General features: G+C 49.0%; 8 protein-coding genes across 8 annotated transcripts; 1 reads left to right on the plus strand and 7 right to left on the minus strand.

Annotated features, from left to right (window-relative positions):
* Positions 1 to 916: 916 nt before the first annotated feature.
* N7458_004163 (uncharacterized protein) lies at positions 917 to 2,772 on the minus strand (the record flags this gene model as incomplete). Its single annotated transcript, XM_056907545.1, has 5 exons — positions 917 to 1,015; positions 1,079 to 1,171; positions 1,219 to 2,039; positions 2,102 to 2,524; positions 2,592 to 2,772. The coding sequence occupies 5 exons, from the start codon at positions 2,770 to 2,772 to the stop codon at positions 917 to 919; spliced, it is 1,617 nt and encodes a 538-aa protein (XP_056768272.1).
* Positions 2,773 to 4,166: 1,394 nt separating this feature from the next.
* Positions 4,167 to 6,152, minus strand: N7458_004164 (sulfatase family protein; the record flags this gene model as incomplete). The annotated part of the gene is made up of 6 exons (XM_056907546.1): positions 4,167 to 4,499; positions 4,570 to 5,074; positions 5,102 to 5,196; positions 5,246 to 5,553; positions 5,611 to 5,772; positions 5,828 to 6,152. The coding sequence occupies 6 exons, from the start codon at positions 6,150 to 6,152 to the stop codon at positions 4,167 to 4,169; spliced, it is 1,728 nt and encodes a 575-aa protein (XP_056768273.1).
* A 1,220-nt stretch (positions 6,153 to 7,372) lies between these two features.
* Positions 7,373 to 8,212, minus strand: N7458_004165 (uncharacterized protein; the record flags this gene model as incomplete). The annotated part of the gene is made up of 1 exon (XM_056907547.1): positions 7,373 to 8,212. The coding sequence occupies one exon, from the start codon at positions 8,210 to 8,212 to the stop codon at positions 7,373 to 7,375; it is 840 nt and encodes a 279-aa protein (XP_056768274.1).
* Positions 8,213 to 10,815: 2,603 nt separating this feature from the next.
* N7458_004166 (ferric reductase family protein) lies at positions 10,816 to 12,609 on the plus strand (the record flags this gene model as incomplete). The annotated part of the gene is made up of 1 exon (XM_056907548.1): positions 10,816 to 12,609. The coding sequence occupies one exon, from the start codon at positions 10,816 to 10,818 to the stop codon at positions 12,607 to 12,609; it is 1,794 nt and encodes a 597-aa protein (XP_056768275.1).
* Positions 12,610 to 16,192: 3,583 nt separating this feature from the next.
* On the minus strand, positions 16,193 to 17,487 carry N7458_004167 (uncharacterized protein; the record flags this gene model as incomplete). Its single annotated transcript, XM_056907549.1, has 2 exons — positions 16,193 to 17,380; positions 17,473 to 17,487. The coding sequence occupies 2 exons, from the start codon at positions 17,485 to 17,487 to the stop codon at positions 16,193 to 16,195; spliced, it is 1,203 nt and encodes a 400-aa protein (XP_056768276.1).
* A 1,672-nt stretch (positions 17,488 to 19,159) lies between these two features.
* On the minus strand, positions 19,160 to 20,061 carry N7458_004168 (uncharacterized protein; the record flags this gene model as incomplete). The annotated part of the gene is made up of 4 exons (XM_056907550.1): positions 19,160 to 19,189; positions 19,339 to 19,502; positions 19,811 to 19,866; positions 19,976 to 20,061. 4 exons carry the CDS (start codon positions 20,059 to 20,061, stop codon positions 19,160 to 19,162), a joined length of 336 nt encoding a protein of 111 aa, XP_056768277.1.
* A 1,527-nt stretch (positions 20,062 to 21,588) lies between these two features.
* Positions 21,589 to 23,081, minus strand: N7458_004169 (ANP1/MMN9/VAN1 family protein; the record flags this gene model as incomplete). The annotated part of the gene is made up of 5 exons (XM_056907551.1): positions 21,589 to 21,755; positions 21,821 to 22,036; positions 22,096 to 22,143; positions 22,210 to 22,841; positions 22,909 to 23,081. The coding sequence occupies 5 exons, from the start codon at positions 23,079 to 23,081 to the stop codon at positions 21,589 to 21,591; spliced, it is 1,236 nt and encodes a 411-aa protein (XP_056768278.1).
* Positions 23,082 to 24,466: 1,385 nt separating this feature from the next.
* N7458_004170 (uncharacterized protein) lies at positions 24,467 to 25,486 on the minus strand (the record flags this gene model as incomplete). The annotated part of the gene is made up of 1 exon (XM_056907552.1): positions 24,467 to 25,486. One exon carries the CDS (start codon positions 25,484 to 25,486, stop codon positions 24,467 to 24,469), a length of 1,020 nt encoding a protein of 339 aa, XP_056768279.1.
* Positions 25,487 to 25,963: the final 477 nt, after the last annotated feature.

Consider the following 25,963-nt stretch of genomic DNA (forward strand, 5'->3'; position numbering starts at 1 on the left):
AGTTTCGTAAGGGCTCTGTTTATGCTACTTTTCATGCGTCAAAAACGTACATCAGAGGCTAGAGACCTTCAATGACAGACGCGAGACCTTCCAAGGGAGACAATGATCCACCCTATCTAATGCACAATTTGCTATTCAAATAGCATTCCATGAACACTCACAGGTCATATTAGAATCATGTTACTAAAAAGCCTTGAAATTGGTTTCATTAGATCTTCCAGGACCCAAATACTCAAGTATGTGCCCCAAAATCTGCTGGACCTATATCCTCTGCGGACACGAGGGAGAAGTACACCCCTCATTTATCCCATGTCCGGAGTGTTATACCATGGGCGGTGATTGTGGCCTACTTTCGGAATTGCTTGTCCTGACCTTATCGGGGATATGTCCGGCTTGTGCTTTTGAGTTTCCGAGCTGCCGTCGAGGGTGGTGAAGTACTCATGGACGAGGAGGCAGGCTATGAGTGTTATATCCCAGGGTCTACGTGCGATTATGATTAGACTTCTGAGATTGAAGGCTTAGCAGGAATCATCACAGGAGATTTAGCCTTTCGATTGAATAGGCCCGCTTGATGAAGAGCTGCTTGAGCAAAAGTTGTCTAATGCGTCTCAAAGAGGGCCCACGTCGGAGTCAGGGAGCTGGCAGTCCAACCTACCGGTGTACAATTCACACAAAGGCCAAAGCCTGTAGGAAAATCATCGTTCGTCTATTCCTCTCGCTGAATACAGGACCAGTCTCCAAGCACCAGACCACAATGGGCTTTGTGGACAGATGAGCAGGAATTTTTAGAAGGAATCCCCTGGTGTTATCACTCATTATTCCATTGTATGGGTCAGCCAAATCGTTTATTCGACCGCGTTTCCTCTTGATAGACTGGAGGAAAGCGTTGAACCCAAAATGGATATCATTATATACATTATTCAACATAGACTCCCTGTTCAAATTTCTCGGGATCAAAGAACCGGGCAAGGATTGCATTTCCGTTGAAGATTCGCCCTTCAAGTGCATTTACAGCCTAACAAGTCTCAGATTAGTATGAAAATTACGAATATCCGGATAAATGGAGGAAGAGACTCACACGTAATGCGGATAGCTCATTCGTAAATTTCACGAACACTGGGATAGGCGTGCCCACGTCTCGCGCGATATACACTCGCTCCACTCTCCCATACTAGGCATCATCAGTATGGACCACCATCAGGGTACTCCAAAACATACCTTTTCATTACACTCTTCTCCAATCTCTTGCATCAAGCCGCCTCCCTCACGATGCAATTCGTCATCCAGATCCATACCATCTAACATACCGCGAAGAATTACAACGGGACTCATGGGCCCAAACTTGCCTGTGTCCTCATTTTTCTTCTTCCCGCCAATGATCTTGCCTCGTCCGCCAGGTGTAACAAAACCGCCGCCTTCGGAATCAGGTCGTTTTTTCCGCTTCTCAACCTTTACTTGTAGAGGATTGACGATACCCGATCCTGTAGCACCGAGCCCGGAGCCTTTGGTCCAGCCGTATTTGGCGAGTTGTCGTTCTGCAAAGCCCTTCTGACCGGGAAGTCGTGATCGGGGGGCGTCTTCGTTGTCTTCAGGAGCAGATTTTTCTTCTTGTGCAAGCATTTCTTCCAATTCGGCTTCGGACGCGGGGATTTCTTCGGGTGGTGGTGGGAGTGTGTAACGGACTGGGGCGCGGGAGATAGTTGCGGAACTGGGCTGGAAAGCATCCAGGGGGCGTGGCGGAGGAGGAGCCGGTGTATGTTCTGGTGGCGGCTGGTTCTGCGATTGCTCAAGTCGGTGTAGATATGGGTCTTCGCTAGTGACGTCGTCGGGAGGAGCGGGTTGTTCATCAGGTGGAGGAGGTGGTGGTGGAACGGCATAGTTGGATGTGCCCGTGCCATCGCTGACGTTCTGGCTCATGCGTAGACGGCGTGCAAATGCATCTTCGCCGGAGGGATCATCAGGAATATCTGCTGGAGGTGGAGGTGGAATATCATTGAGGTTTGGTGGTGGCGCGAAGCTCCCGGGAGGCGCAAATTGACCTTTAAAGCCGCAGTTAGTATCTAGCCAGACAAATTCCACAGAGCAAATAGACTGAGCATACGATTCATAGGCCGATCGTAATCGCTATCCGAGTCCGGCGTCGGCGAGCGCTTCATTCGGTGCGCATAGAGGCGGTCCTTCCACTCGCGGACCTCGAGGATCTTCTCGTCACTATGTCGATATTCTTCATAGTTATTCGGACGAGACGGGTCGTATATGTCATCCCAATTCTGCATGACCATTTGCGGCTCTCGGTTCTTCTTGCGCTTCTTCCTCCCGCCTCGTTGCCGCTTCTCGCCGACATAGTAATCAAAGTCATCCTCTTCTGTAGCAGCCCAGTCGGCCAATTTGCTCTTCGCAGGCGCGGCCGCTGAAGTCACAGCTTGTATCGTACTTGCCGGCAGCCCTGCCTTGGGCAGTGTCGGCTTGGGTTTGGTTTTCTGGTTCAGTTGAGGCCTTTTGGTAGGCTGGAATCGAAGTGAAGCTGTCCGGTGGAGAGAAGGTGAGCCACATTTGTCTCCGGTGTAATTATTAAAGAAATTCCAAAGTACCAGCATTGACCTGCTGCTTTTTCGCAGCAGATTCGTCAGGTTGCGCGTCGGTCTCGGAGCTCTGCTTGAAGACGACGGGGGCGCGGGAGATCGTTCCCGGCGTTGACTCGGCCGATGGGTCGAGTAGGTTTGCATATAGCGACATCATTCCCCCTTTGGAGGGGGTAGATTCGGGAGCCATGGTGAGCTAGATTAAGTGATTTGCGATGGCGAGTTGCAAGTTGGTCAGCATGATGTTTGCGACGATAGGCTGGGCCAGGGTCTGTTTGATTGGTTTGCATTGCCTCTGCCGCTGTGGTCGGGAGGATTCTGGGGATGAGCTGGTACCTTTCTCAATACCTCATATGATGGAACGATTGTTTGAGCAATCTCGTATCTTCCTAGGCTTCCTTTGATAATTCTCAGAGCAAGTACACGAAAAACTGCAAATGTTGAAAGAACGACGGAACTTTCAACAAAATTAAGTATGAAGCTAGATAAGTAACCTTTGGCATTTTGTTTTCGACCAGTGGCCGACATATACGCCGCACTCCAAAGATCAACACTAGTTTCGTGTAACATCCATTAAACAGCAGACTCCTCCAGGGCCCAATTCAGCCATACTGGAATTCATAGCCATTATTGACAGCTATATATTCCTGTTAAGACCCTAGAATCCATAGTGAGTGCCTATATAAACCTGGATTTCCATCGCGTTGTAATCCTGGCAGAGATCATAGTGGATTATTAGTATGTAAACCGGATATCGATACTTCTACTTATACATTCCTTCGTAACCCGCCACTTGTGAAGCTATCGAGCAAAACATCGTGCGAGACTTCGGGGCCTTTTCTGTACAACCGGGATCCCGTTTAGGGCACTTGCTATGTTTTTATTCAGCTGCCGTAATGGCTGGTTAGATAGGCGTGGAAAACATGAATAAGCGGCCTACAATGCCAGCTCCATGTGTAAACCCTCGGTCAGTGCATTCCGAAATATACTTTATAGCGCAGCCAATGGGCCTAGCTAACTTTGCTACGAGCGTATTGTTTGGCTAGAGATATTGTGACCTTTCCAGAATCCTTGTGGTTATTATCTCAATTAGACTTGGAATCGTACCGGTATCAGAGCAGAAAGCTTTCCAATCAAGCGATCGATGCTTTAGGTATCAAGATTTTGTTTCTCAGTAAATCGTGTCCAATGCCTAGCCATGAGTAGCTTTGGTATCGCTGAGCGAATCGATATACGCATTATTTTCTTTTCAAGTTTCTCTCTATAAAGTTGCACTCTCTTGAACTAATAGGTCGGATGTTCGAGATGGAGATTCCCTCATCTTCGATCGTGTTTGCAGGACCTTTCAGGCTTCTTGCTGATAGTTCTCTGCAGTTTGCTGCTTCGTTGGACGGCCTATCTAGACCTCGGTTTCCTACCTGGCTTGCTGTGCTTCTTCTTTTTCTTCTCCTTCAGTAGAGCCGGATCTCCTAGACTCGCTAGAGATTGACAGATTTCTCTCCAGACCAGCTTCCTCCGCTTGCTTCTTCCTTCCTTCCTGTGCGTGACGTAGATAGATGTCTTCAGGAATCAATGCCCTGATCTCTATGCCCAGTTACTCCAGTCTCCATTGCGTCGGTATGCATAGCCCTCCTGCGGTCCTTCCGACTCCGGAAAGTATCCCAACTCACACGCTGAGAAGCTTATATCTGGCTGAGCTGCATAGAAAGCGTCGTACTTGGGATTCAGTGCTTCAGAAAGGCTAGTGACTCTCTTATCCGGATGAAGCACCTCCCATGGAAGGGTACATTCTGAGCTCTTGCAGCTCTTGAGCACAAGCAAGAGAGCGTCCAGTCGAGAGATCACTTGTTTGATATCCCGACCAAGTAGCTTGCTCTCGGAACTTTTGAAAAGGTTCCGCATTTGGTAAGGATCATTCTGCAGCGAGTGTAAGCTGCTGGAGATCAAAGGAAGTCACACCAACTTTTTCTTGGGCAGAATTACTAACCTTCAAATCATATAGTTCGTGCTCGTTGGTACACCAGACTGAGTAGAACAGGTTAGATGAGTCGCCAATGACCCTCATAGCCTTGTAGGTGTTGTTGCCATAGATCACAGCTGCACCAGTGGCTGAAGTTCGCCCGATGTCACCCTCCTGGATGTTCGTACCCCAGTATTCAACGGAGACATGCTCGCGGCGTGGATCGTGTTTAGCATCCTGCATCTCTGAACTGGTCAAGGGCATCGGTAGTCCATCAAAATCCTCTCTTAAGGGGACACCAGCCAGATCGAATAGAGTAGCAGCGATGTCGGTATGCGAGGTGACGACGTCCATCGTCCGGCCCTTGGGTACTCGAGGACCACGGACCATCATTGGGACATTTATATCTTCTTCATAAGGACATCCCTTGCCGGGGACCATGCGATGCTGTCCAACATGGTATCCGTTGTCAGACGTGTAGAAGATATAAGTATTGTCCAGCAGCCCGTAATCTTCAAGTTTGCCCACTACGCTCTCTACCAGCTCATCAACTGCTTACAGAGATTGAAGTCGCCTGCGATAATACTCATCCATATAGGTGACCTCGGTGGAGTTCAGCCGCGGCAGATTCAAGACCCAGCTAGCACCACTCGGCTGAGTTGGTCAACATTAGACCATTTTAAGATCACAGGGAAACTCATACCTTGTCGGGATTGAAGTTCTCTCCACGGGGAACCTTTGCATCGGGAAACTTATTCGCGTGTCGCTCCGCAGGAGCTGGATTGGTGAATGCTGGGATTGACGAGCCCTCCACCGCAGCCGTCTTCGCGTGTGGTGCGATGGGAGCAATCCCAATGAAGAACGGGCGGTCGGAGCCATGTGCTTCCTGGATGAATCCGCGCGCATAATTAGAGATCAAATCGGTCGAGTAGCCACCCGACACGACAGGGGCAGCACGATTGCTCTGGAAAGTGGAGTTCCAGTAGCTGTAAGTGGAGGGGTCCAGGAGAACTGCAAGCAACGGTCAATTCCAGAGCGGGGGTTTCCATAAATAACAGAGTGACGTACAATCTGTCCCGTTCCATCCTTTAGGGTAAGGATTATTGTAGTTGGAAGTGGAATGTGAGTTTAGGAATTTGCCAGTACAGTATGTGTTGTAGCCAGCATTTTGTAGCCAGACGGGCAAGTAGTTATCGTTATGGCCTTCTGCCACGAATTTGGGATATCCACCTGTATTATATTAGCCATTTCTGCGGGCTTCTCATCAAGCGGTGGTTTCTCCTACCATATGGAGGAACTACATCAGTGACATTGGTGTTATGTGCCAGCTTGCCAGTCATCAAACTGACTCGCGACGGGCAGCAAACAGCAATGGTACAGAAATGTCGTCGAAAGACAGTCCCCTCATCTGCAATTACTCGCTTCAACTTGGGCATATAATCGAGCGAGTTAAGATGCAAATCTTGATCATCTGTCATGATAAAGACAAAGTTAGGCCGCTTAGGCTCTTGGGTATGTCCAGGGGCATGGACAGCACCCTGGGCACCTGAGGCGCCAGCATTGGCCAGAAACAGACTCGCGAGACAAAGTGATTTTATCAAACGCGGCATTATGGGTATACAATACAGAGTACGAGGAAACAGTCAACAAGGGCTCTGCCATGCTTTTTATCTATGCGATCTAGTCTCCACGGAAAACCCGTCCTTCTCAGGCTTTGTAGCCTCAAATATGAAACTTGTTTTCCTTTTCCCCACAGATTATTCCCCATGGGGAACTTCCCTTGGAGTTTGTGGACGTACGGAAGGGTCTTCGGGATGTCCGAGTGAATGCGGAGCTTTCCTCGGGTATCCCCCATCTAACTATCCCAACCTCACCACGTTTGCCGAACGGCTAATTTACGTTCGAACATCGGGGACTTCCAGATTCTAGTAAGCTGTAGGGCTCGTCAGAATACTGAGCATGGACAAGATGCCTGGCTAATCTGATCGCGTTCATCTCTGAGATCAGATGTGATGTTGTGATTGACGAATCTATTGCAAGTCGGGCTGACGTAGGTCACAGACCAGACACGTCTAGGAAATAGGCCTGATGGCACTCATCCCTTAGGCTTCTTCCTCGACAATCGCATCTATGGCGAAGCAAAAGTGGAATTGGCAGGTTCATATACACTTCCTGGAACGCACAACCTTCGAATCGTTGTATGCCTTTCAGATTAGCTATACGTCTCGACTCCATCGTCGTTATCAGTGTCTTTTCTTCTCAAAAGAGTCCCTCTCAATCCCCCCTCTATCCTTGATACTATTGAAAGTTCAAGCTCCTCGCGCACGGTTTATACCAACTCCAAACTATAACCCCGAAATAATATCCGGCAATTACAGAGTCCCGAGCTAAATGCCAGCGATCAAGACTTCCTGGAACCTCCGTCCGGAGTGGATCCTTCAGCCCTTGGCGACGGCATTTAATTTACTTTACCCCACAAATCCATACCCCAGATGGAAATTCCGAGGATCTTCGGGATGTGGAGGATTCGTGGAGCTTTCGTGTCAATTATTTGAGTGGCTCTTTCATCGTCATAAATTATACCCTGGAAGTACACGAGAACATAGAACCATAAACGAATGCGGAAACCCAAATATCAAACTCATTCTTCCACAATCTCACCAACGATCTCACCAACGATCTCACCAACGATCTCACCAGTCATTCAAATTTCTGCTCTCTGTTTTTTCGCTCCTCATATGTCTGGCGAATACAATAAATTCCCATAAGCGCACCAGAATGAGTCCCCTCAGATACAACCACATTGTGAATAGAACAGTCGCAAGACGGATTAAGCTCCACGAAGTTGCATTCTGGATCCGAACTTGGGAAACATTCCATCCATTAAGTGCTCGTTGACGAGTGCCCTGCGAAAGTTCGGGACCAAAACCTCGATGTATTTCTCAAATGCTTTTGTATCGGGATCTCGCCTTGCTTCCTGAATTTTGTGTGGACTAAATTTAGGATGTTCAAACAATTGGGAATAAAAATTCAGCAATTGATAGCGCTCCCAGGTACTGGTCGCGTGGAAACCATAGTCAATTTCGGACTCGGAGCAAAGCGAAGGATTTTCTTTTGAGTGAAATTGGCATGACAGGTTTCTGGCCTGGCATACTGCACACCCGCTCAGAGTGTGTGAAACTTCTGACATGAGGCGGTAGATTCCGATCGTTTCTGGTGATGGTTGACGAGGATAGATTCCATGAGAAGTGAGAGATGACGTGTCGATTTCTTCACTCGCCATAAGTTCGTGTAAATCATCTGCCTTCCAAGCTCCGGCAATCTGACTGAGCGATGCGCGTTCTGCAAGCTGAATGTAATGCTGCGTAAGGAGTTGTTTTTGAGATCTGCTTGTGCAGTAGCAAAAGCCAAAGCGGATCCACTCTGCGTCTCCATTATTGGGGATATTGTTGAAGTCTCGGAGCAGAATCCGATAGAGGAAGATAACAATGTACTCTAACGTGGACAGATCGCTATCTTGGTTGATCCAGAATTTAGTTTCCACCTCCCGCTCGGCCCAGAGCTGATGGAGATATGAGCCGTCAGTACTAGTGAGACTCAAGGTCCCTGACCGACGCGCATCGAGGAACCATAGAAGACACTCGGATTCGTGATCCTGAGACTGTGACATTCGGTAACGTATCTAGTGTTCAATGAGTTGATCCAAAGCCTTCTGCTCGGCGAAATGCCGAAGGCGCTTATTCTGAAATGCACGGGTCACGTTATGGTAGATACAGAAAAGGTAAGTGACTTCCATTTCTTGCATGCATTGATCAAAACCAAAGGTTTTGCAAAAATGATCGTCACGGAACAAAGCTGTCAGATATTGTGTACGGCTGATGTTGTCTCGCCCCGCAACAACCCATAGTCTACTGAGAAGCTTCAAGTAGTCCACATTGTTGGGCCAGTTCTTGACGCAGCAGACAAAAACATGTCTAATCCAGTCTTTCGATTGACACTTTCTGGAGCAGTAGGCCATGCGACAAGCTGAGCAGCGAGTATCGCATGGTTGACGACAAAATCCGCATTTGTAGACATGCAAAGCACGTATGGGAGGCATTGCATTCAAAGGCTCAAGATTGAACATGGAACGGATATCTTTATCTTTGAGGCGTTCTGCTTCTTGGAGTGTCACCTCCATCAACTCATGATTAGTTCCAGTCCCCATAACCGAAGCGTATCCGGGCCTATCGTGTATTGGTGTGATGAGCAAGCCGTTATCGAAAACAGTCGGCATCGTCGCTATGCGCCTACGAGAGATAAGAATGCCGTATCGCGAGAAGTACAACAGATTGACATACTCAAAGTTCCGAAAAGACGAATTCTGGTATTCAGGCTTCCTCTGCCATATAGCCCCCGTCGATGAAAGACCATGGGAGGATTGCGCGTATAAGTCGCGATGAGACTTACGAGATCTCTTTTTCCAAAAACAAAAAACATACAACAGCTACTGTATGTTGGTGTTCACCTAGCGCCCACGATTTTTTGTCAAAGGTGGCTCGCCACCCTATTCAGGTCCCATTCAGCCCTTCACCTGAAGAGCCAAAACCTGCCACCAAAAGTCGCATTCGGGTATTTTAGCATGGAAAGAAATTAACAAGACACTAAAATACACCTGAGGAGATGGTTTCACACTTCTTCACTCAGCCTGGCCTATTTTCACTTCGCTGCGCTCTTCTGTGTTGTTTTCTATTATGTCTATCAAATAGAACGATCTTTCTTTTTTTGATCTAAATGAGATTGATAATAAGCAATCAAGGTAAATTGTCTTACTGTGAATAGGAAAGGGACATAAGCGAGTGTTGACTCTGTTTAGCACTAATAGGGACGTGAGGCTCCATAGCGTCCCATTTCGTATTGTTTCTGTCACACACCGAAACTACGGAGCCATACGACCCCTTCAACGGTACTCTAGTATTGGCTTCAAGATAATCATCCAATCCGTTGATCCTTATGTGACAGATTGGATAATATTGGACCACTTGTTGACGGTCGAAGGTTGCCAACCAAGAAAAAAAAAGATTTTCCAAAAAATGCAAAAATATTAACTCTACTCCGTACCCGTTTTGACTAGAGTGGGACTGTATGGGAGATATGTCTCTGGTCTGACCCCATCAAAAAAATTCGGTGAACTTCAAAAATTCACCACCCCCTCCAGAATGGTCGTACAATAATAAAATTCAGAATATAGAGACGTCTTGTATGAACTTAGAACTTCCTAAATTTGAGCATCGTACGAAGTGTATATAATTCCACCCTGCTATAGCCCCACTTTTTTTCCCATACTTAAAGACGAATACCTGTACCCTAATTCCCCCAAACCTCGATGTAAACACTCCCATATGATAGCGGCAGCGAGCAAGCTGAGTGAGGGTATATGTTTGAAGTCTAATCTAGGTTTCAGGACTTATACGTGCGAGGCCACGACTCCAGCGAGAGATATCCCTGAATGTCCAGTTTTGGGACTATAATTAGAAACTCTGACGCAGTGGGGAACAGTTACATACCAGACGCACTAGTTGTCCAGGATTTTCAGCAGCAGGAATTGGTTCCCTCGCAACTCGCGAGTTTCAGATCGTCCAATACCTCATATCCAGATCGATATCTCAAACTTCCTGCTTCCCCGCAAAGCTAATACAACATGATGGAGCAACGAATGTTTCAGCATCGAAGGAAGCTTGCACAGCATGGTTCGTGGCCATCCCCATCCTCTTCACCAAAACGTCTCAAACTGAGTCAAGGTAGGAGAAGCTTCGTCCGAAACCCCTCGGACTTCCTTTCCAAAACAAGAGATATCGCTTGCATATGACAGGAGGCAAACTGGAGCAGCTTTTGCCCATGGATGACCCCTATGTAGGTTTCACCAAGACCCTGAACTTGTCAGTTGACAGATGACGCTAGGCCCGATGGTCTTCCCTCGAACGATGGAGAACGACAGAAGCTTCTCATTTGTCAACATCTCCGTAGATAGGTCGAACTATCCAGGTTGAAAACCGACAAAGTTCATGGAATCAGACGCAAACCCACTCGCGGTTCATTGTATCAAGATATGCCATGGCCTGTTACGCCTAGAAAAGCAACCATTGGGGAAAATGACAAAATAAAGTTCATCATGCTGGTATGCTTGTTTGATCATGGAATCAAGAATACTTGGAGTAATAGGGGAACTTTATATACGCAGTGAGCACGCTGCTTCGTTGATCATTCTGCAGTTTATTAATCTGCATCATCAAGATGACTACCCAGTCAGTGGTGGATTACTCCACAGGTCATGCTGGCCTCAACACTCCTCGTGATGTTCGTTTTGTCCAGATCATCTATTCGTCCATGTTGGCCTTCGCTGGGATGGTCCTCCTCGTGCGGCTGGCTCAAATCGGGCATACCTATCTTCGCTACACCGTCTGTTCCAGTATATCTGAAAAGCAACAATCCGTCTGGAGCATCACCGAATCATCACTCTGGGTTCGAATCAAAAGCCGTCTTGTCTACGCGCCATTGTTCAGCAAGCGCCACAACCGAGAGATCCAGCTCTCGTCGGCCATCAATATGGGCACTCTCCCTTCTCGATTTCAGTCACTTCTTATCTTTGGATATATTTTTAGCCAGATTGTCTACTGCTGTGACCTCAATTATCAGAATGAAACGCCCGCCATCATTGCAGAACTTCGGGGACGTTCCGGTACATTGGCCACGGTGAACATAATCCCTCTTGTGCTCTTTGCAACCCGCAACAACCCCTTGATCCCTCTCCTCCGGATCAGTTTCGACTCATATAATCTTTTCCACCGATGGCTAGGCCGCATCGCTGCCGTCGAGAGCATAATTCACATGGCTGCTTGGGCTGTCAACACTGTCCGCGAGGGGAACACGGCAGCACTTTCTCAGGACCTTGCTGAAACGCCCTCCTACGCCTGGGGAATGCTTGCAACTGCGATCATGGCCTTTTTTATTATTCACTCACTCTCGCCTGTACGGCACGCATTCTACGAAACCTTTCTCGGCATCCATCAGGTTGGCGCCTTCTTCATCAGCTTGGGCATATACCTGCACCTCGACATGCACAGCCTGCCGCAAAAGCCATGGATCCAATGGGTCATTCTCATCTGGAGTGCAGAACGATGCACCCGTCTCCTCTGGCTTGTTTTTCTGAATGTCTCTCGCCGGCACGGCATGACCAAGCTACGAGTAGAAGCACTTCCCGGCGAAGCCTGCCGTCTAACATTCTTTCTCCCCAAACGCTACCCCGTCCCACCGGGCAGCCACTTCTACGCCTACATCCCTCAAATCTCCTGGTGGATGTCGCACCCCTTCTCCGCCGCCTGGTCAGAAACCACAGCCAGCGCCCCCAACCGAAAGAGCATACAATCGTGGACAAACGACACCAAAGCCCTCACCCTCGAAAGTCAATCCTCTCCACTCCGCCACACAGCAGTGACACTAGTCGTCGCAGCACGGCAGGGCATGACACGCGCGCTGTACGATCGCGCGATGGCCTCCCCGGACGACACATTCACGGCAACCGGCTTCCTCGAGGGCCCGTACTCCTCCCACGCGGTCAGCATGGCCAGCTACGGCACAGCGGTCCTATTCTCCGGCGGCGTCGGCATAACGCACCACCTCCTCTTCATCCGGGATCTGCTTCTCCGCGCAGCAGACGGCCGGGCCGCCACGCGGTCCATCACGCTGGTCTGGGCCGTACGCGGCATGGACAGCGTGCGCTGGGTAATGGAGTATATCCAGGAAATCCTGCAGATGCCGAACGCGGAGTCAATCCTGACGATCATGCTGTTTGTGTCGAAGCCAAAGAGTCCCGGCGAGATGCGCTCGCCGGGGAGTGTCATCCGGACGTTTGCGGGGCGGTGTAATCCGGCTACGGTGCTGGAGGAGATTATCCCGAGGAGGATTGGGGCGACGGTGGTGTCGGTTTGTGGGCCTGGAGCGTTGGGGGATGATGTGAGGGAGGCGGCTCGACGGCAGGTGGATCGGGGGATTGCGGTGGATTTTGTGGAGGAGGCGTTTACTTGGTGAGATGGTGTATATTTTCCTAGTTGGCTTAATCGTTTTGAATAACTGTGTCGAGCGTAATAGTAATGTAGTGGGTAACACTGTTGCTGATGGACAACGACAACATGAGAGAATGACGGATTCGCATAGAAAGGAGCAGATACATGGAGACAATAACGTCCTTGAGCTTCCTACCATGTATGGAACTCCTTCCTGTCGATTGCGTCGGAACGAATGCCAAAGTGATACCATTCGGACTTTACTGATATGAGTTGCCAACTATAAACCACGCGACTAACAAGGTGTCTAGACGACCATTTCTATCGTAGTAGAAATAGTAGTGCAATATGATGTTCAACATTGAGCTCTCTGGAGATCAATCACCGGGTCAGATGTGGTCTGCTCGAATATGAATGCGGTCAAAATCACAACATCCATTTAGGTAAGAATGATCAAGACTGATCAAAACAGTCAATATTACAGATGGGAGCCACCGTTATTTCGTTGATCAACTCGTCTGCTTGGTTCCACCCTGCCGACCTCATGCGCTGAGGCATTCCCTTCGTATCGCATAACGTTATGGTGAGAAGGTCGTTTACCCACTCAGAAAGGATCTCGCTCGAATCTCTGAGATGGCTCAAATGAAGCATAAAATAGCTCGAATTGTCCATTCTAAACTCCTTCGATACGACGATCCTCCACAATTGGCTCATAACATAACGTTATGTAAATAGGCAGATTGGCATATAAGAGAGCTCAGATGCATTTCGATCTTCGCAATCCATACATAATCGAAGCTTGGATGCCCTGAAAAGGCCAATTGAACGGTTGTAATAAGCCACTAATGCCTAGCTGATCAAGGCGTGGGCAAACCACTCTCTTGCGCGCGCTAGTACGCCTAGACAAAAGATTAGCAAGATCCATAGATGTATTATACTGAGCGCCTCCCACAAGACCTACAGCTACGCCCAGTGAAGGAGCGTATAAAGGAATTGAAACGAATCCAATCAGAAGATATAGGCCTACTACACCATCGTATGATCTGCTAAAACCGTGCTTGAAGGCGTGCCTGCACGGCTAGTATGTAACTTTGATAAGGACGGCTTCCTGCCAGGCGAGGGCAAAAACCAGAAGATGGTTGATAGGAAGAATAGCAAGAGATTTTCCCATCATGCTGAGACTGAGCAAGGCGAAAATATTACTACGCTTGAGTGTATTGCTGCCGATATGTGGCAAATGAATGCACTACTCATATTCAAAAGCGGCCGGCTCTTATGGAGGTCTGGTTCGACGGTAGCGAAGATCTACCTCCAAATACGATAGTTGGCATTTCGCTAAATAATGTGATTCACAAGCGAGCCGTACACACTACCGAGCCGGCTTCAGGGTGTTTAGGTGAAGGGGCCTGAAAGGCTGAAGAGTAAACTGGCAAGAGGAAATGTCCCAACGAATGACAAAAAACGGGTGAACACGGACATACAACAGCCAGGATTCGCATATGGTCACCCACCATACTACTAACTGGCCGGCGTGTGGTTTATGTGCGGCAAATAGTCGGGTAGCTGCCTCCAGGGTGAGAAATGGGTGAGCGCCGCTTTAGGGTCGCCCGACCAGGTAAGATAGGGTAAGTGCGCAATAGACGGGATAAAAAGCTACTTGAATGCGGGTGATTCTCACCATCCATCGCGCGGCCGCCGTACAGACCCTCCTGGCTAAGATTAACTACAGCGCAATTAGCTCATCTAAACCTTTCTGAAACCACGGTCTCTTAGCACCTGCACATATCGAATTTCCTACCTAGGATTAGCCACATCAACGGCGAGGCTGACTTGAATGTTGCCTTGCCTGTTGTCTAGCCATCAGCGATTCAGAGTCCACGTAGTAGGTATAGTACTAGTTATTGACGGCTCGATAGTCGGCCTTTACCGACCCTTCCTGCTACCCTGCGCCTCTAGTCGCCTTACCGGCTCTTCGGTTAGCAGCGTAACAATAACTATCGTGGCGCCTCGACTAGTGCCAAAATCCGAATGTTTAGCGATGTCTAAGCACCCTTGGCCCCGGCGGCCGTCCTCGTGTGACGAGAGCAGCCTTGGTTTCAACCGCTACGTGTTGGGTCTCTTAAGCTAATGCTGGACAATAACGACTAGATATTTAAGGCTCGGCCCTCTAGAAGGGACACACAGAATAAGACTTGTTAGGAAAGTTGTTCGTCTGAAACGGCGGTGGGTGACAATCCTTCTATCAGAATCGTTAGGCTTCTACGTGTCGATGTCCTGTCACCTAACACCCTGGTTGAATTCCGTTCTTAATAGGGGGTATATAATACGGATACCTTTCTACCTTGCCTCGCCTCATCATTCAAAACATTCGCTTATCGAAATCTAGTATCATCCTCGTTCCTACTATTGGAACTCGTTCAGCAGTGACTAGGGCGCAGTATCGGCCCGGAGCAGTCGTTGCTGCGCTGGCGGAGTATCGCTTTCCTCTTCAGGTGTTGGCTCCGTGGTAACAGGTGTGAGGGCTGGTCACTACTTTATGGCTCAGCACTCTACTCCAGCGGGTGAGTGTTTAGAAGAAGCTTAGGCGATAACATAGCAGAACAGAAATGAAAAAGAGGGTCATCATCACTTTTAAAATTGGCGTTTTATGTTGAGACAAATATCTCTCCTGATTTTGTTTCGAACATGTCACCGTAATCTTCGAGTGAAAACCCATCCTTCATAGAGACCTCCGCCATGTCTTCCTCATCGCTTTCGAGATAACGAGGCCGGTCATATCGCTTCCATCTCGCCTCTTTGCCCAATGTTGCCTTATCAATGTTCTTGCTGGAGAAAAACCTAAAGCAACCCTTGCGATATTGTGCCGCAATTACCTGCTCTCGCACAAGCAGAATGTTACCAAGGCCGACCGAATTCACCATCTCTACTTCGAAGACAATGATAGTTTCTTCCCGCCTGCTTGACTGGGGAAGGACCAGACACCTCCAGAGCGCAGATCTTCGAATGAAAGCACGACAAGCCAGGGACCAAGGGACTAAGTAGATGATCTGGGAAAGTTTGAAGAAGATGAACTTGTGTTATTGCGTCCTTGCGAGCTTGGCTGCTGAAAACTTCTTGTTTCGCTCATAACCATCTCGCAGCCATCAGTTTCTATTTATGTCAAGCTGTGTGTCAATCGCCAATCAAGTTTTAATGTGTCATCCACTTCAGACAATTTTGAGCTGGGTCTGTCGTATCCATGCTAGGTGTTGTGTATATGTATAACGGGAACCTATATTAACAACGAGAGGGTTTGACTAGATCTCATATCACTAACCAAGCTTTCAGATGTTACTCTTCGTCAAAATCAGGGAGTTTAAAGACTCCAGTCAACGTCCACTATGCGATAATGTCGAGCGCTGAACTCGGGCGGCTGTCATTTTAACCGGGAGCTGGGGGTTCTGACAGAGTTTTGGCGAGACCTAAACAATGTGGAAGCTCAGCTATAGAGATCGCAGTCCTCTTTCTTTCCTTTCACAAATCCGAATCGCAGATTATCAGATGACTTGATTAAAGGAATCTGCCTACGCGAACACTCTAAATCTGAAGGGTTCTTTAATATGACATGCCTAAGCCTTGGCTATACCTTTCTCTTTTTTTTGGGCGAGAAGTTCCCGGTCCCTCCTTTGCTTCTGCTCCTGCCGAATCGCCAGGAACATGTTGATCAAGAATATCGTAACGAACATAACTCCCAAAGAACCCACGATTGCTGCCACGGTGATAATCGAGAACACGGAAAAGCCGTAAGAAGCCTGCAGAAAGGCGGTGTTTGTGTTCAGTGGCGGGATCGTGGCGCCGACCTGCATGGCCGTGAGCACGAGAGAGAAGTAGACCAATACGATGAGTATCCAGGCGAAATTTCTCTGGAAGAAAACTACATAGCGGTTGTAGCCGTACAAGTAGCCGCGAATGAAGTGCGTGAAGAAAAAGCGGATCCTGTATATCGAGTTGATCCTTCCGAGCCGTAGCTCGCCAAAGTGGTAGCGTTTATTGACCTTGTCGAGCGTGTTTGGATCGTTATGTAAGATGAATTCTGCCACAAAACTCTTCCACCAGAGCCATGTTATCTCACTCGGTAGGAGGTCTAGCTTATGAGCTAGTTTCAAGTCGAGCGGCGAGCAGATTAGCCAAACATAGGAGAGCAAAATTCCACAAGCGGATTTATGAAGATCCTCGGATTTGCAGAGATACGTCTCCCAGAACAGAAAATCGAGCATGTAATTAGGAAGCGGCTTGACGAAGATCTTGTTTGAGAATTTGAGTAGGTGGAGGTCCGCTTGCTCGGTGAGAATGATATCAAACCCCATCATCTTCTGTCGGTGTATCGGCCTGGCATTTAGGGGTCTCCCGGCCATCCAAAGATGCCCGTGTATTCTATTGAGCCGGGAGTGGTCCAGGTCACGCTCGAGATATGCGTCGACATCATCTGCAACCGAAAAGACGTGGTGATCTTTGTTCCGGGAGATAGTCGGCAAGTTCACCAGCAGGGCAGAAGAGGATGCAGCTTTAGGTGTGCTTTTTAGCTGCGGCTGGAAATCACCAGCGAGCGGTGATTCGTGGTCATTTGTATTGCTGTCAGTGGGATACGCAAGTGGAGGAGTCACAGCTCCATTTTGAATGGGCTCTTGAGGGACACAGCCAGCAGAATTCGTTGGCGTCGACGGGGGCCCATTCGTTGTAGAATCTCGACGGACATGGTCCGAGGGATTTTCCGGTGTTGGCAGTCGCAAGGAAAAGGGAGGTCTCAATAGTTTGTCCTAGACGGCATCAGCATCAGACAATTGCATATTCAAACGCAATGGGAAAACGCCGTAAATGATTCGAACGGCTTTGGGTCCGAGGAGCTTACCTTGTTTTCAACCATCTCATTAGTCCTTAGGAAATGAGGCAGGGTGTTGGACAAAGATTGAAGTAGAAGAAGTCAGCCATGAATAATAAGACTTCTTTTGGAGAAGTGACGGTGCTGGGGAACTTCGGTGCCAGTTGCCGTCCAAGTTGAACTTTCCATCAGAATGGGGTGCGCCTTAAATCCCATGTGACTTAGAGCTAGAGCCATGTGTCAAGAAGACTGATTGGTCAGGATGTAGTCAGCTGAATGGCTGTTAAGAGGCGGCGTCACGTTGGCCGCCTCATTATCTACGGATTTGCTTTTATTGCTCCACCTGACACACTAAAGATTCGTGCTTGTTAAATACTAATGTCACCCCAGCCCAGGACGTCCGATAGTGGGTCCGAGTGGGAAACATACTGTAGCCACTGTACTGAATCGCGCCTTCTCTGGCAATTTTTTTCCCTATGCGCCTTCCATTTATTGAGAAATTTACGATCTTCATCATCACGTCCCTCATTCTTAGTGCAAAAAATCTTCGCCCGTTCCTCTTTCTCGTGACATATCATCATAGTCGCAGAAACATTTTTTGCATCTTTTGACCTCCTATCTTGAGGATCGGATTTGAAACGAGCTAGTGTCTCTGCAAGTCGATCGAGGAATGGATTCTTCAGCTCAGCGAGGTGCTGTTCACTTTTGGGATTGGTGCCCAGCACTGCCAGATCTTCTATATCATCTAAATCTTCGTCGCTCGAGCCAGATTCTGAATCAATATCTATGTCTCTTGTTTTAGGCTCTTGTGTCCGTGTCTTAGGGTTCCGATCTAGTTGTCCGTCGGGTATTGACGCTAGAAGGCATATTACATCGTCGAGATTCCGAGACATGGAGATTGCTCGTAAAGTCTGGAAATGGAAGGAAAGCCAGTTTCTAGGCGCAGGAGTTATCAGGTTATAAGACAGGCTTGCTTGACAACAAACCCGCACAGTGATATAAGATTGCTGAATTCGAAAACGAAGATACTGAGAGACAACAAAGCAAACCAAGGACTCGGGCGGGGTTATACACGTGACTAAACATGCATATTGTTTTTACAAGTCATATTGAGCATGGTAGTGCCAAGAAGAAAGCACTCGAGAAAAGAAGAATAGAAATCCATGTGCGAGTGAGATACAGAAAGAGAAAGCAGTGGGAAGCATGACCCGTGTATCCAGTTCTCGGGGACGGAGAAATGGAGTATTGCCGAGAGCACGGTGGGGAAGTATGAATGCAACGAAATGTTAAATGTTTAGTTAACTTACTGCCTGTAGTCTGATGTTAGACCTTAGCCTCCCTCTTCAGGAAGAATCCTATGATTCTTGGATCCTCGCTGCCAGTATCACCTATCTCCAACACGGAGGAAGTACCATGATCTACGTCAAGTCTAGTCAACTTCATAACAATACTAACAAATTAGCCACCATCTTTCAATATATCTTCATGAAGCATCCATGCAAATTGCAAATAGTAATTCCTCTAAGTAATCTCCATCTACGAGATAACCGACGCTAACCGAGAACCTTACCCGACGTGTCCGTCCCCGCGACAAAGATACAATCTCCAAGACTGGAAATAAAGATGCAATCCCAATCCCAATCCCAATCGCCCTCCTTCTTCCTGGCCCTATCTATCTATCCATACTCCTACCCCTCTTCCAAGAAATAGACTCGCCTCACAGCTCCTTCCGCACAGCAGACTTGAACTATATCCCCAGCACAACGGCACAAATTAGCACAATAGTCCAACCGCTTTAACGGCCGTAACACATCACATCACATCACACCACACCACATGGCATCACAACATGATATGTTAGGTGTAAGCGTAGGCGTAAGCGTGGGCGCAACGTACCGGAATAATCTGCGCATTAGCCAAATCCCACACACCCTTGTGCGCATAGATATCATTTTCCAAGAGTGCGCGTACTTCAGCCTCGTTCTCGGCCATGACGAGCATCATGCTGCCCTTGAAAGACGGGGTTTCGCCTTCGGCGGGGTGTGATTCGAGCATGGCGCCTGTGGAGGGTAGAAGGGAGAGATTGTGTTAGTTTGGGGGAATTTTAATGGTTGGTTTTGGGTTGTAGATGTGGGAATAGCTGGGGGTCATGGATTGGGGAATTGGGGTTCTTTGGGTTTTGATGGGGAGGGGAGGTGGGATGGAGGGAGGGAGGGGGATGTGTTGGTGTTGGTGTTGGTTGTTGTCTGGTGTACGGAGGTCGTCTGAACCCAGGTAGAAGTAAAGGCAAATAGACACGGTGATAGTGACAATAGCAGGAAAGGAACAGTAATAGGAACGATAACAGGAACAGGAAATCAAAACATACCACCCGCAACAACAGACCCCGCCACGACGAGGGGCCTAACACCCTCCAGATGCGAACTACACAGACAATCCATTCCAGTCAGCCCAGCTTGATCCATATTACTTCCCAGGCCTGCCGCAGCTTCAATTCTCCTCCGACTTCTCCATCTGGGTATACAATACTCACGGTCTCACTTCCAACCTCTTAGCCTGGGCACCGGGCACATCCGGCAAAATGCAGAGGAACTCCTTCTTAGCGGGGGCGGACGACATGGCGCGGATGTGGAGATTGAGGCGGTTGTGGGGATTGGGTCGTAGGAGGGAGCTGGAAGTAAAGCTGGAATAGGACTTGACGCGGTTGTAAAGAAGAGAAGAAGAAGAGGAAGGGAGTGTAGAGGAAGAGTGGTGGGAGTGATGAGAAGACGGAATTATTCTGGACGGGGCGCGGAGGAAGTAGTGCCGAGTGTGGGGGACAGCGGGGAGGGGGAATTTGGGAGGCATTGGAGGTGGGACAAGACACGTAGTGGGTAGTAGTACAAGAATAGTACAGGAGTAGAAGTGGGTGGGTTGGAAGTAGACCAATGGTATGTGAAGAGGAACAAAACAGAGAAGGAAAAGGGAGAAGGAGACAGAAGGGTGAGGTGTCTGTTTCTGCTTAGTCTCGGGACTTTCTCCAGGGCTGGGAGCGGACACTCGGCCCAAGGCCGAGAAGATGTGGGGTTGAGAGTTGATACTCGGATGAGAGCAGAGGATTAGCAGGGTTTAGCACGGAAAAATTGCGTGGAGAAGCCTAGCAAGGACGAGAATTTCGCTGGAGGCGCATATAATGCCTCCGTCTGGTTCATTTGCAGTCTAGTACAGTATTAGGGGGACCAGTTGGGAGGGCCAGACGAGAGTCGTCAAGTAGTTTCAACTAGATCATCCCACCGGATTCCTCCACGTCAATTTCCAATAGATATGACCAGCCAAAGCATACCAGTTCAACAAGGGCAACCAAAAAAAAAAAAAAAAAGAAAAGCAAAGCAAACGGACTCCGCGGTTTGGCCGGATCCATGGTGTAGACTCTCAAGGGCAGGGATTGCGGCAAGGGAGATAAAGAAAATGATTGGAATCAAATGACATGACAATGACAGTAAACGGTCCGGTTCTCGATCCCTAGAGCCTAGAGGAATGTTTGCAAAGAAGAAAGATGACGATGATATGGGGAGTTGACTCAAGCGAGCCCAAGCTAGCCCTCATCCAGGAGCTGCGCCAGTAGAAGGAGGGACATTCTCAAAGACAAGAGCCTGACAGAGTAGGCCGGGTCAACCACCGGGTAACAACAAAATCCAAGCATATCAAAAAAAAAAAACAAAGGTCCAGAGAACCGGCTAACTCTATATATAGACCCTGCAATCATGCCAAACAAGCATTTTCCCCCGTAGCGCCAAGGTAACAAAGACACAACACATACACACACACACTCCCAAGAACGCGACAACGAAAATAGGTGGATTATGGAAAATCATTAGGCTTCCGTCGCGCGAAAGCATCCCCTCCGAGAATAGATGAAAATGAAGTGGATAGGCGGGGGTCACAGTCACGGTTGGAAAATGGGGGCAATCCACAAAGAGAACCCCCGTGTCTGTGGACATCACGACCGAGTATAAAACGGAGCCTCTCGCGGTGGCCCCCGGTGGTCGTTGAGGGGAATCGAAGGAGAGGGGATGATTGGGGAGAACGGATCGGGGGAGCAAAGATCAACTTGGAACCCCCGGAGCGACGTGGCTCACTGGTTATGTGAGATGCAAAATGTTTCGTTTAGAAGGCCTTGCGATCTCCCAGGTTGCCGGGCTTCTCGTCCGTGTCAATGTGCCAGACCACGTAGTTGGGCAGACCCACGACCTGGTAGCCGGCACGCTTGGCCATCTTGGCGAAGCCCTCGGTTTCGGCCTGGTTCTCGAAGGAGTATGCGGGGAAATTGATACCTATACCGGTGGTTGTGGTTAGAATGTGTTCTCTCTAGCATCGGACGAGACCCGTAATTACGTACCGGAACGGTGAACGTCGGCCTTGACGAGGATGTTGACACCACCAATTCCATCAAGCTCCACCTCCTCGTCCTTGTTCTTTCTCCAGTCACCCATGCTGACCAGGTATGTCCGACCAGTGTCGTACTCCTTGTAGCCTTCAGCCAGGATGGTATCGGGGTCCAGAGTTTGGCGCAGGCGGCGGGCCTTGTCGGATTCGATCCACGAGTTGTAGTCGACTAGAAGAGGGTCAAAGTTAGTAACGGTACACAGCAAGGGGTATAGGTAGGAGACATACAGCGACCCTCAACGTCACGGTTGTCGCGGTAGCGGTGGAACCAAATGTCTGTCAGATACAGTTAGCGCAATCCACCCATGCTTAAAACGCATCTTCCCGCTAGAATCAACATACTCGGCACAAGAATATCCTTATCGTGGGCCATAAAGTCCTCCAGGATGCGCTCGGGGCAGTCGGTGATGTCCACGTCACGCCAGTAGACCCAGGAGTGATCAGGCTTGAGAGCCGAGTAGAGCAGGTAGTTACGGGCACGACCAATAGCCTTGCGACGGGGACCTTGGGCCGCAAAGGAGTGTCGCTCTTCCACACTCATCTCAGTATCGGCACCAAAGTCCTTTCTGATGACCGTCGCGCTGCGGAAGCGGACTTTTTCATCGGCGTGGTTCTGGATGCGATCGAGCTCGGAAGCCAGGTTGGCCAGGGTGTCATCCTTGCAGTCTCCGACGAGGAAGGCCAGATCGATCAGGTCGTGGGGGTAGGTCAACGCGTAGAGGAGCTCGAAATACTTGGGGAGGTAGGGGGCGGCATCGCGGAGAGGGGTCAGGATGAGGACGCGCTCGCGGTTGAGGAAGGCCTGGGTGGTAGACTTGATGGGGTTGAGATCGACTTCGGAGATGGAGGTGCTGTTGACTTCGTAGGGCTCGTGGTGGTTGAAAAGGACGGGGGTCTGGGCGTGTGCATTCCACTCGACCATCTCGTTGAGGGACATTTCCATTGGAGATTTGGCGGAGCCATAGCAGTAGAAACTGAAGCCATCGCGGCGATGATTAGCATAGAGAACAGTAGAGAGAAACGGGATCCCGCAGAGCATACTTTTGCATCTCAGACGCAGACCTGCTAACGCCACGCCACAGCAGGATAACCAGACCGGTCACAGCCACGGAGACCAAAAAGCGAGTCCGGGTCAGGAGAACGAGAATCGCCCTCCATGGCGGCAGACCAGCCCTGGCGGACTTCCAATTGACTCCGCCCTTTGGCAGCAGCATATTTCAAGACGAAGCGAGGTATTCGAATGAAGAACGGGAGTGGAGGATCGTTGTTGGGGGAGGAGAGTTCGAATTTCAGGAGCCAAGGAAAATGTTGGTCCGAGAGAGAGTTGCGGATTCTGGGAACACTGCGGGGGGGGAAGGCACGCCCGTCGAAAGCCCCTTGCCGACCGAACGAATGAGGCCTCAGAGGACGCGCAAAGAGTCGTTGAAGATGGTGATGGGTGAGAGGCCGAAAGAGGGAGATAGGGAGGGAGGGAGAGAGAGAGAGAGAGAGAAAAGAGGAGGACGGGATCGCCGGGGGGCAATTGGCAGGAATTGGAGGCTGCCAAGCGGGCAACGGCTAAAATCAGCACCAGCACACTGGACCAGAGTCCAGACCCCGTCGGACTACAATAGGACGGATTTAACTACAGAGCAATGGACACAATGTTTTTGATAGAAGCCATCATTCTATCGCACTATAGAACCCACACACTGTATACACCAGTCCCCTACAGTAGTCCAACAACACCCGAGTGCTTGTCACTTTTCTTTCCTTCGATCCTGCCTCCCGGCCTCTATTTCAGACAGCGAGGGAAAGACCCCGACACTTATTTCTAGCATGTCAGAATTACACCGATCTATGAAAAAACTTAGAACTCTGGTTCTACTCATCATTCTGTATACAACTCAAACATGTGGATTGTATACCTCAATGCTTGCTACCCCTGACACTCGTAATACGCAAGCGTATCTTTTCCAGTGTCTATCGATTTTAATTTGCCCCTAGTAATTGCGTGTCACTGACCCATCGCACAAGCTGCTTATTTCGGCCGGCTGTGGCGTTTTGGTTTACATTCTTTTTCACTGATCGAGATTGAATTTGAAAGCAACGACTATTACAAACTACTAGTAGATCGTAGGTTATGAAGATGCTAGCAATCAAATTATGTCATGAGCCAATCAGGCTGAAGAATCAAAAGTTCATGACGCGGACTACAGCCACCCGACAGAGTTAGAAGTACCCTGCTTAGTCGAGCCTACTCGACAATACTAACATGGATTGTTGAACTAATAGTGTATATACCTGCTAAGACAATGGATAGGTTAGTAAGCACGTCAGTGTTCTCACACTAGCCGTAGATAGCCTCTGTGCAAGAATATCTAGTAACCAATGACCATACCTTGTACTTTCAGGAAGATATCTACGTATTATCTAGACCTTCCTATCCATTACAAAAAAACACAGTCACTAAGTAGACTATCTCACATTACAGATTCATAGATATCATAGAGACATGAAGAGAAATATTTCCACCCACAAACATCCAGCACAACGCCTTTCCCATGCGGAATCAAACACAGACCAACAAAGACACATCCACCTTATCAATCAAACCCCCTCAATGCCCCATAAAAAAAGAATACATAGCCTCATACTCCCCCAGCGACCTGGCCAACGGCAACTCCCCAACAAAAGCATGCTCCATCGCCTCTTCAACAATAGTCAAGAACGCATCCTCAAGGTTATCCATCACACCCTCCTCCCTGAGAATCGTATGCTCATACTCATACGAGTGGACGGTATCTTCGACCCGCATCCAGATATCACGCTTCGTCAGGTCGTACACTGATACTTCCAGGCCCTGTGACAGGGCAGCAGTGAAGAGGCCGTATTTCAGGCCGGTGATATCGACCCATGTGCTGTGCAGGATGTGTGCGGTTTGTTGTGCGGCGTCTTGGAGGAGGTCGCTGAGGAGGACAGAGTAGGTCATGATGGTGGGGTGGATGGCTGCGTCGCGGAAGTAGATCTGGGTATCAGCAATCCAGTATCTGGTGTTGGTTTGGGGGGTGGATGGTGGATCGGGGTATGGGCATTGAAGCGTGGCCTCCGAATTTGTGATTGTAGATGGAGAGACGAGACCAGATTTAGTATTGATTTGGGGGTCGGATGGCTCTGGGAATTGGGTTGCTGCATCCTCAGCCTTGATTGTAGAGGTAGAGGTGGTCGCGGATGTAGTGGTGTCGGTGGGAGTCGGAGTATCAAACTGAGCGGGTCCCGATGCCGAAGCCGATGCAGACGCAGACGCAGACGCAGACGGAGCCTTGTTCTCAGAGCCACGGCCCCATGCTTTCTTGACCAGTCTCGCCAAGCTGTACAGTGTCTTGATACACTTGTCAGCGTCGTTGGCGTGGGCAGTCAGGACGGCGCTGCAGAAACGTGGCTCTGATGCAGTGAGCTCTTTCAGCAGCTCGTCCCTGTACTGCTCCCTCGAGTCTATAGTACTGAAAGATGAGATTTTGAGAGAAATCATCATCTCTCCGAGGAGCTCTCGAGTCTGGAGCTGGTCCTCGGTGCTTTCCGAGATGCCGAGAATCTCGTACATCTCGGCTCTGCGCAACGCCTTGGTCTTAGTCTTCATTGTGGAGACGTTACGCAAGGAGTTCTTTTGATAGAGGCAGAAAAGCGACGACTCAGCGAGAGAAAAAGAGGAAAGAAGAGATGACGACTCAGCGAAAGGCGATGACGAAGCGAGAGAAGATGACTCGGCGGGATAGGAGCAATCGAAACGGATCGTTTGCTGGAGGTAGAGTGAGTAGGAAATAGAAAGATGATGATGATGGGTATCAAGTGAGAGATAGACGTCCTCGACGCGTATTAGGATCATGTTCGAGGGGATCGCGCCTTATGATTATAGAGACAAACAACTTTGGCGTCATTATCACGAGATTGAGACACGATAAGGCCTGTTCTTGTTTCATCGATATCTCTCTGGTTTACAGTGTTGCTCAAAGGATGGGGTTGCTTGTTAACTCTGAATAGCTTCAATTCGGATATCACACACAGGAAGTGACTGCTTCTGAGAAGGCTGTCTTAGTGCGGACCTATAGATCAACCC

The sequence above is a fragment of the Penicillium daleae genome (assembly GCF_028827525.1).
Source record: "Penicillium daleae strain IBT 16125 chromosome Unknown utg000004l_segment0_segment0, whole genome shotgun sequence".
Taxonomy (NCBI): domain Eukaryota; kingdom Fungi; phylum Ascomycota; class Eurotiomycetes; order Eurotiales; family Aspergillaceae; genus Penicillium; species Penicillium daleae.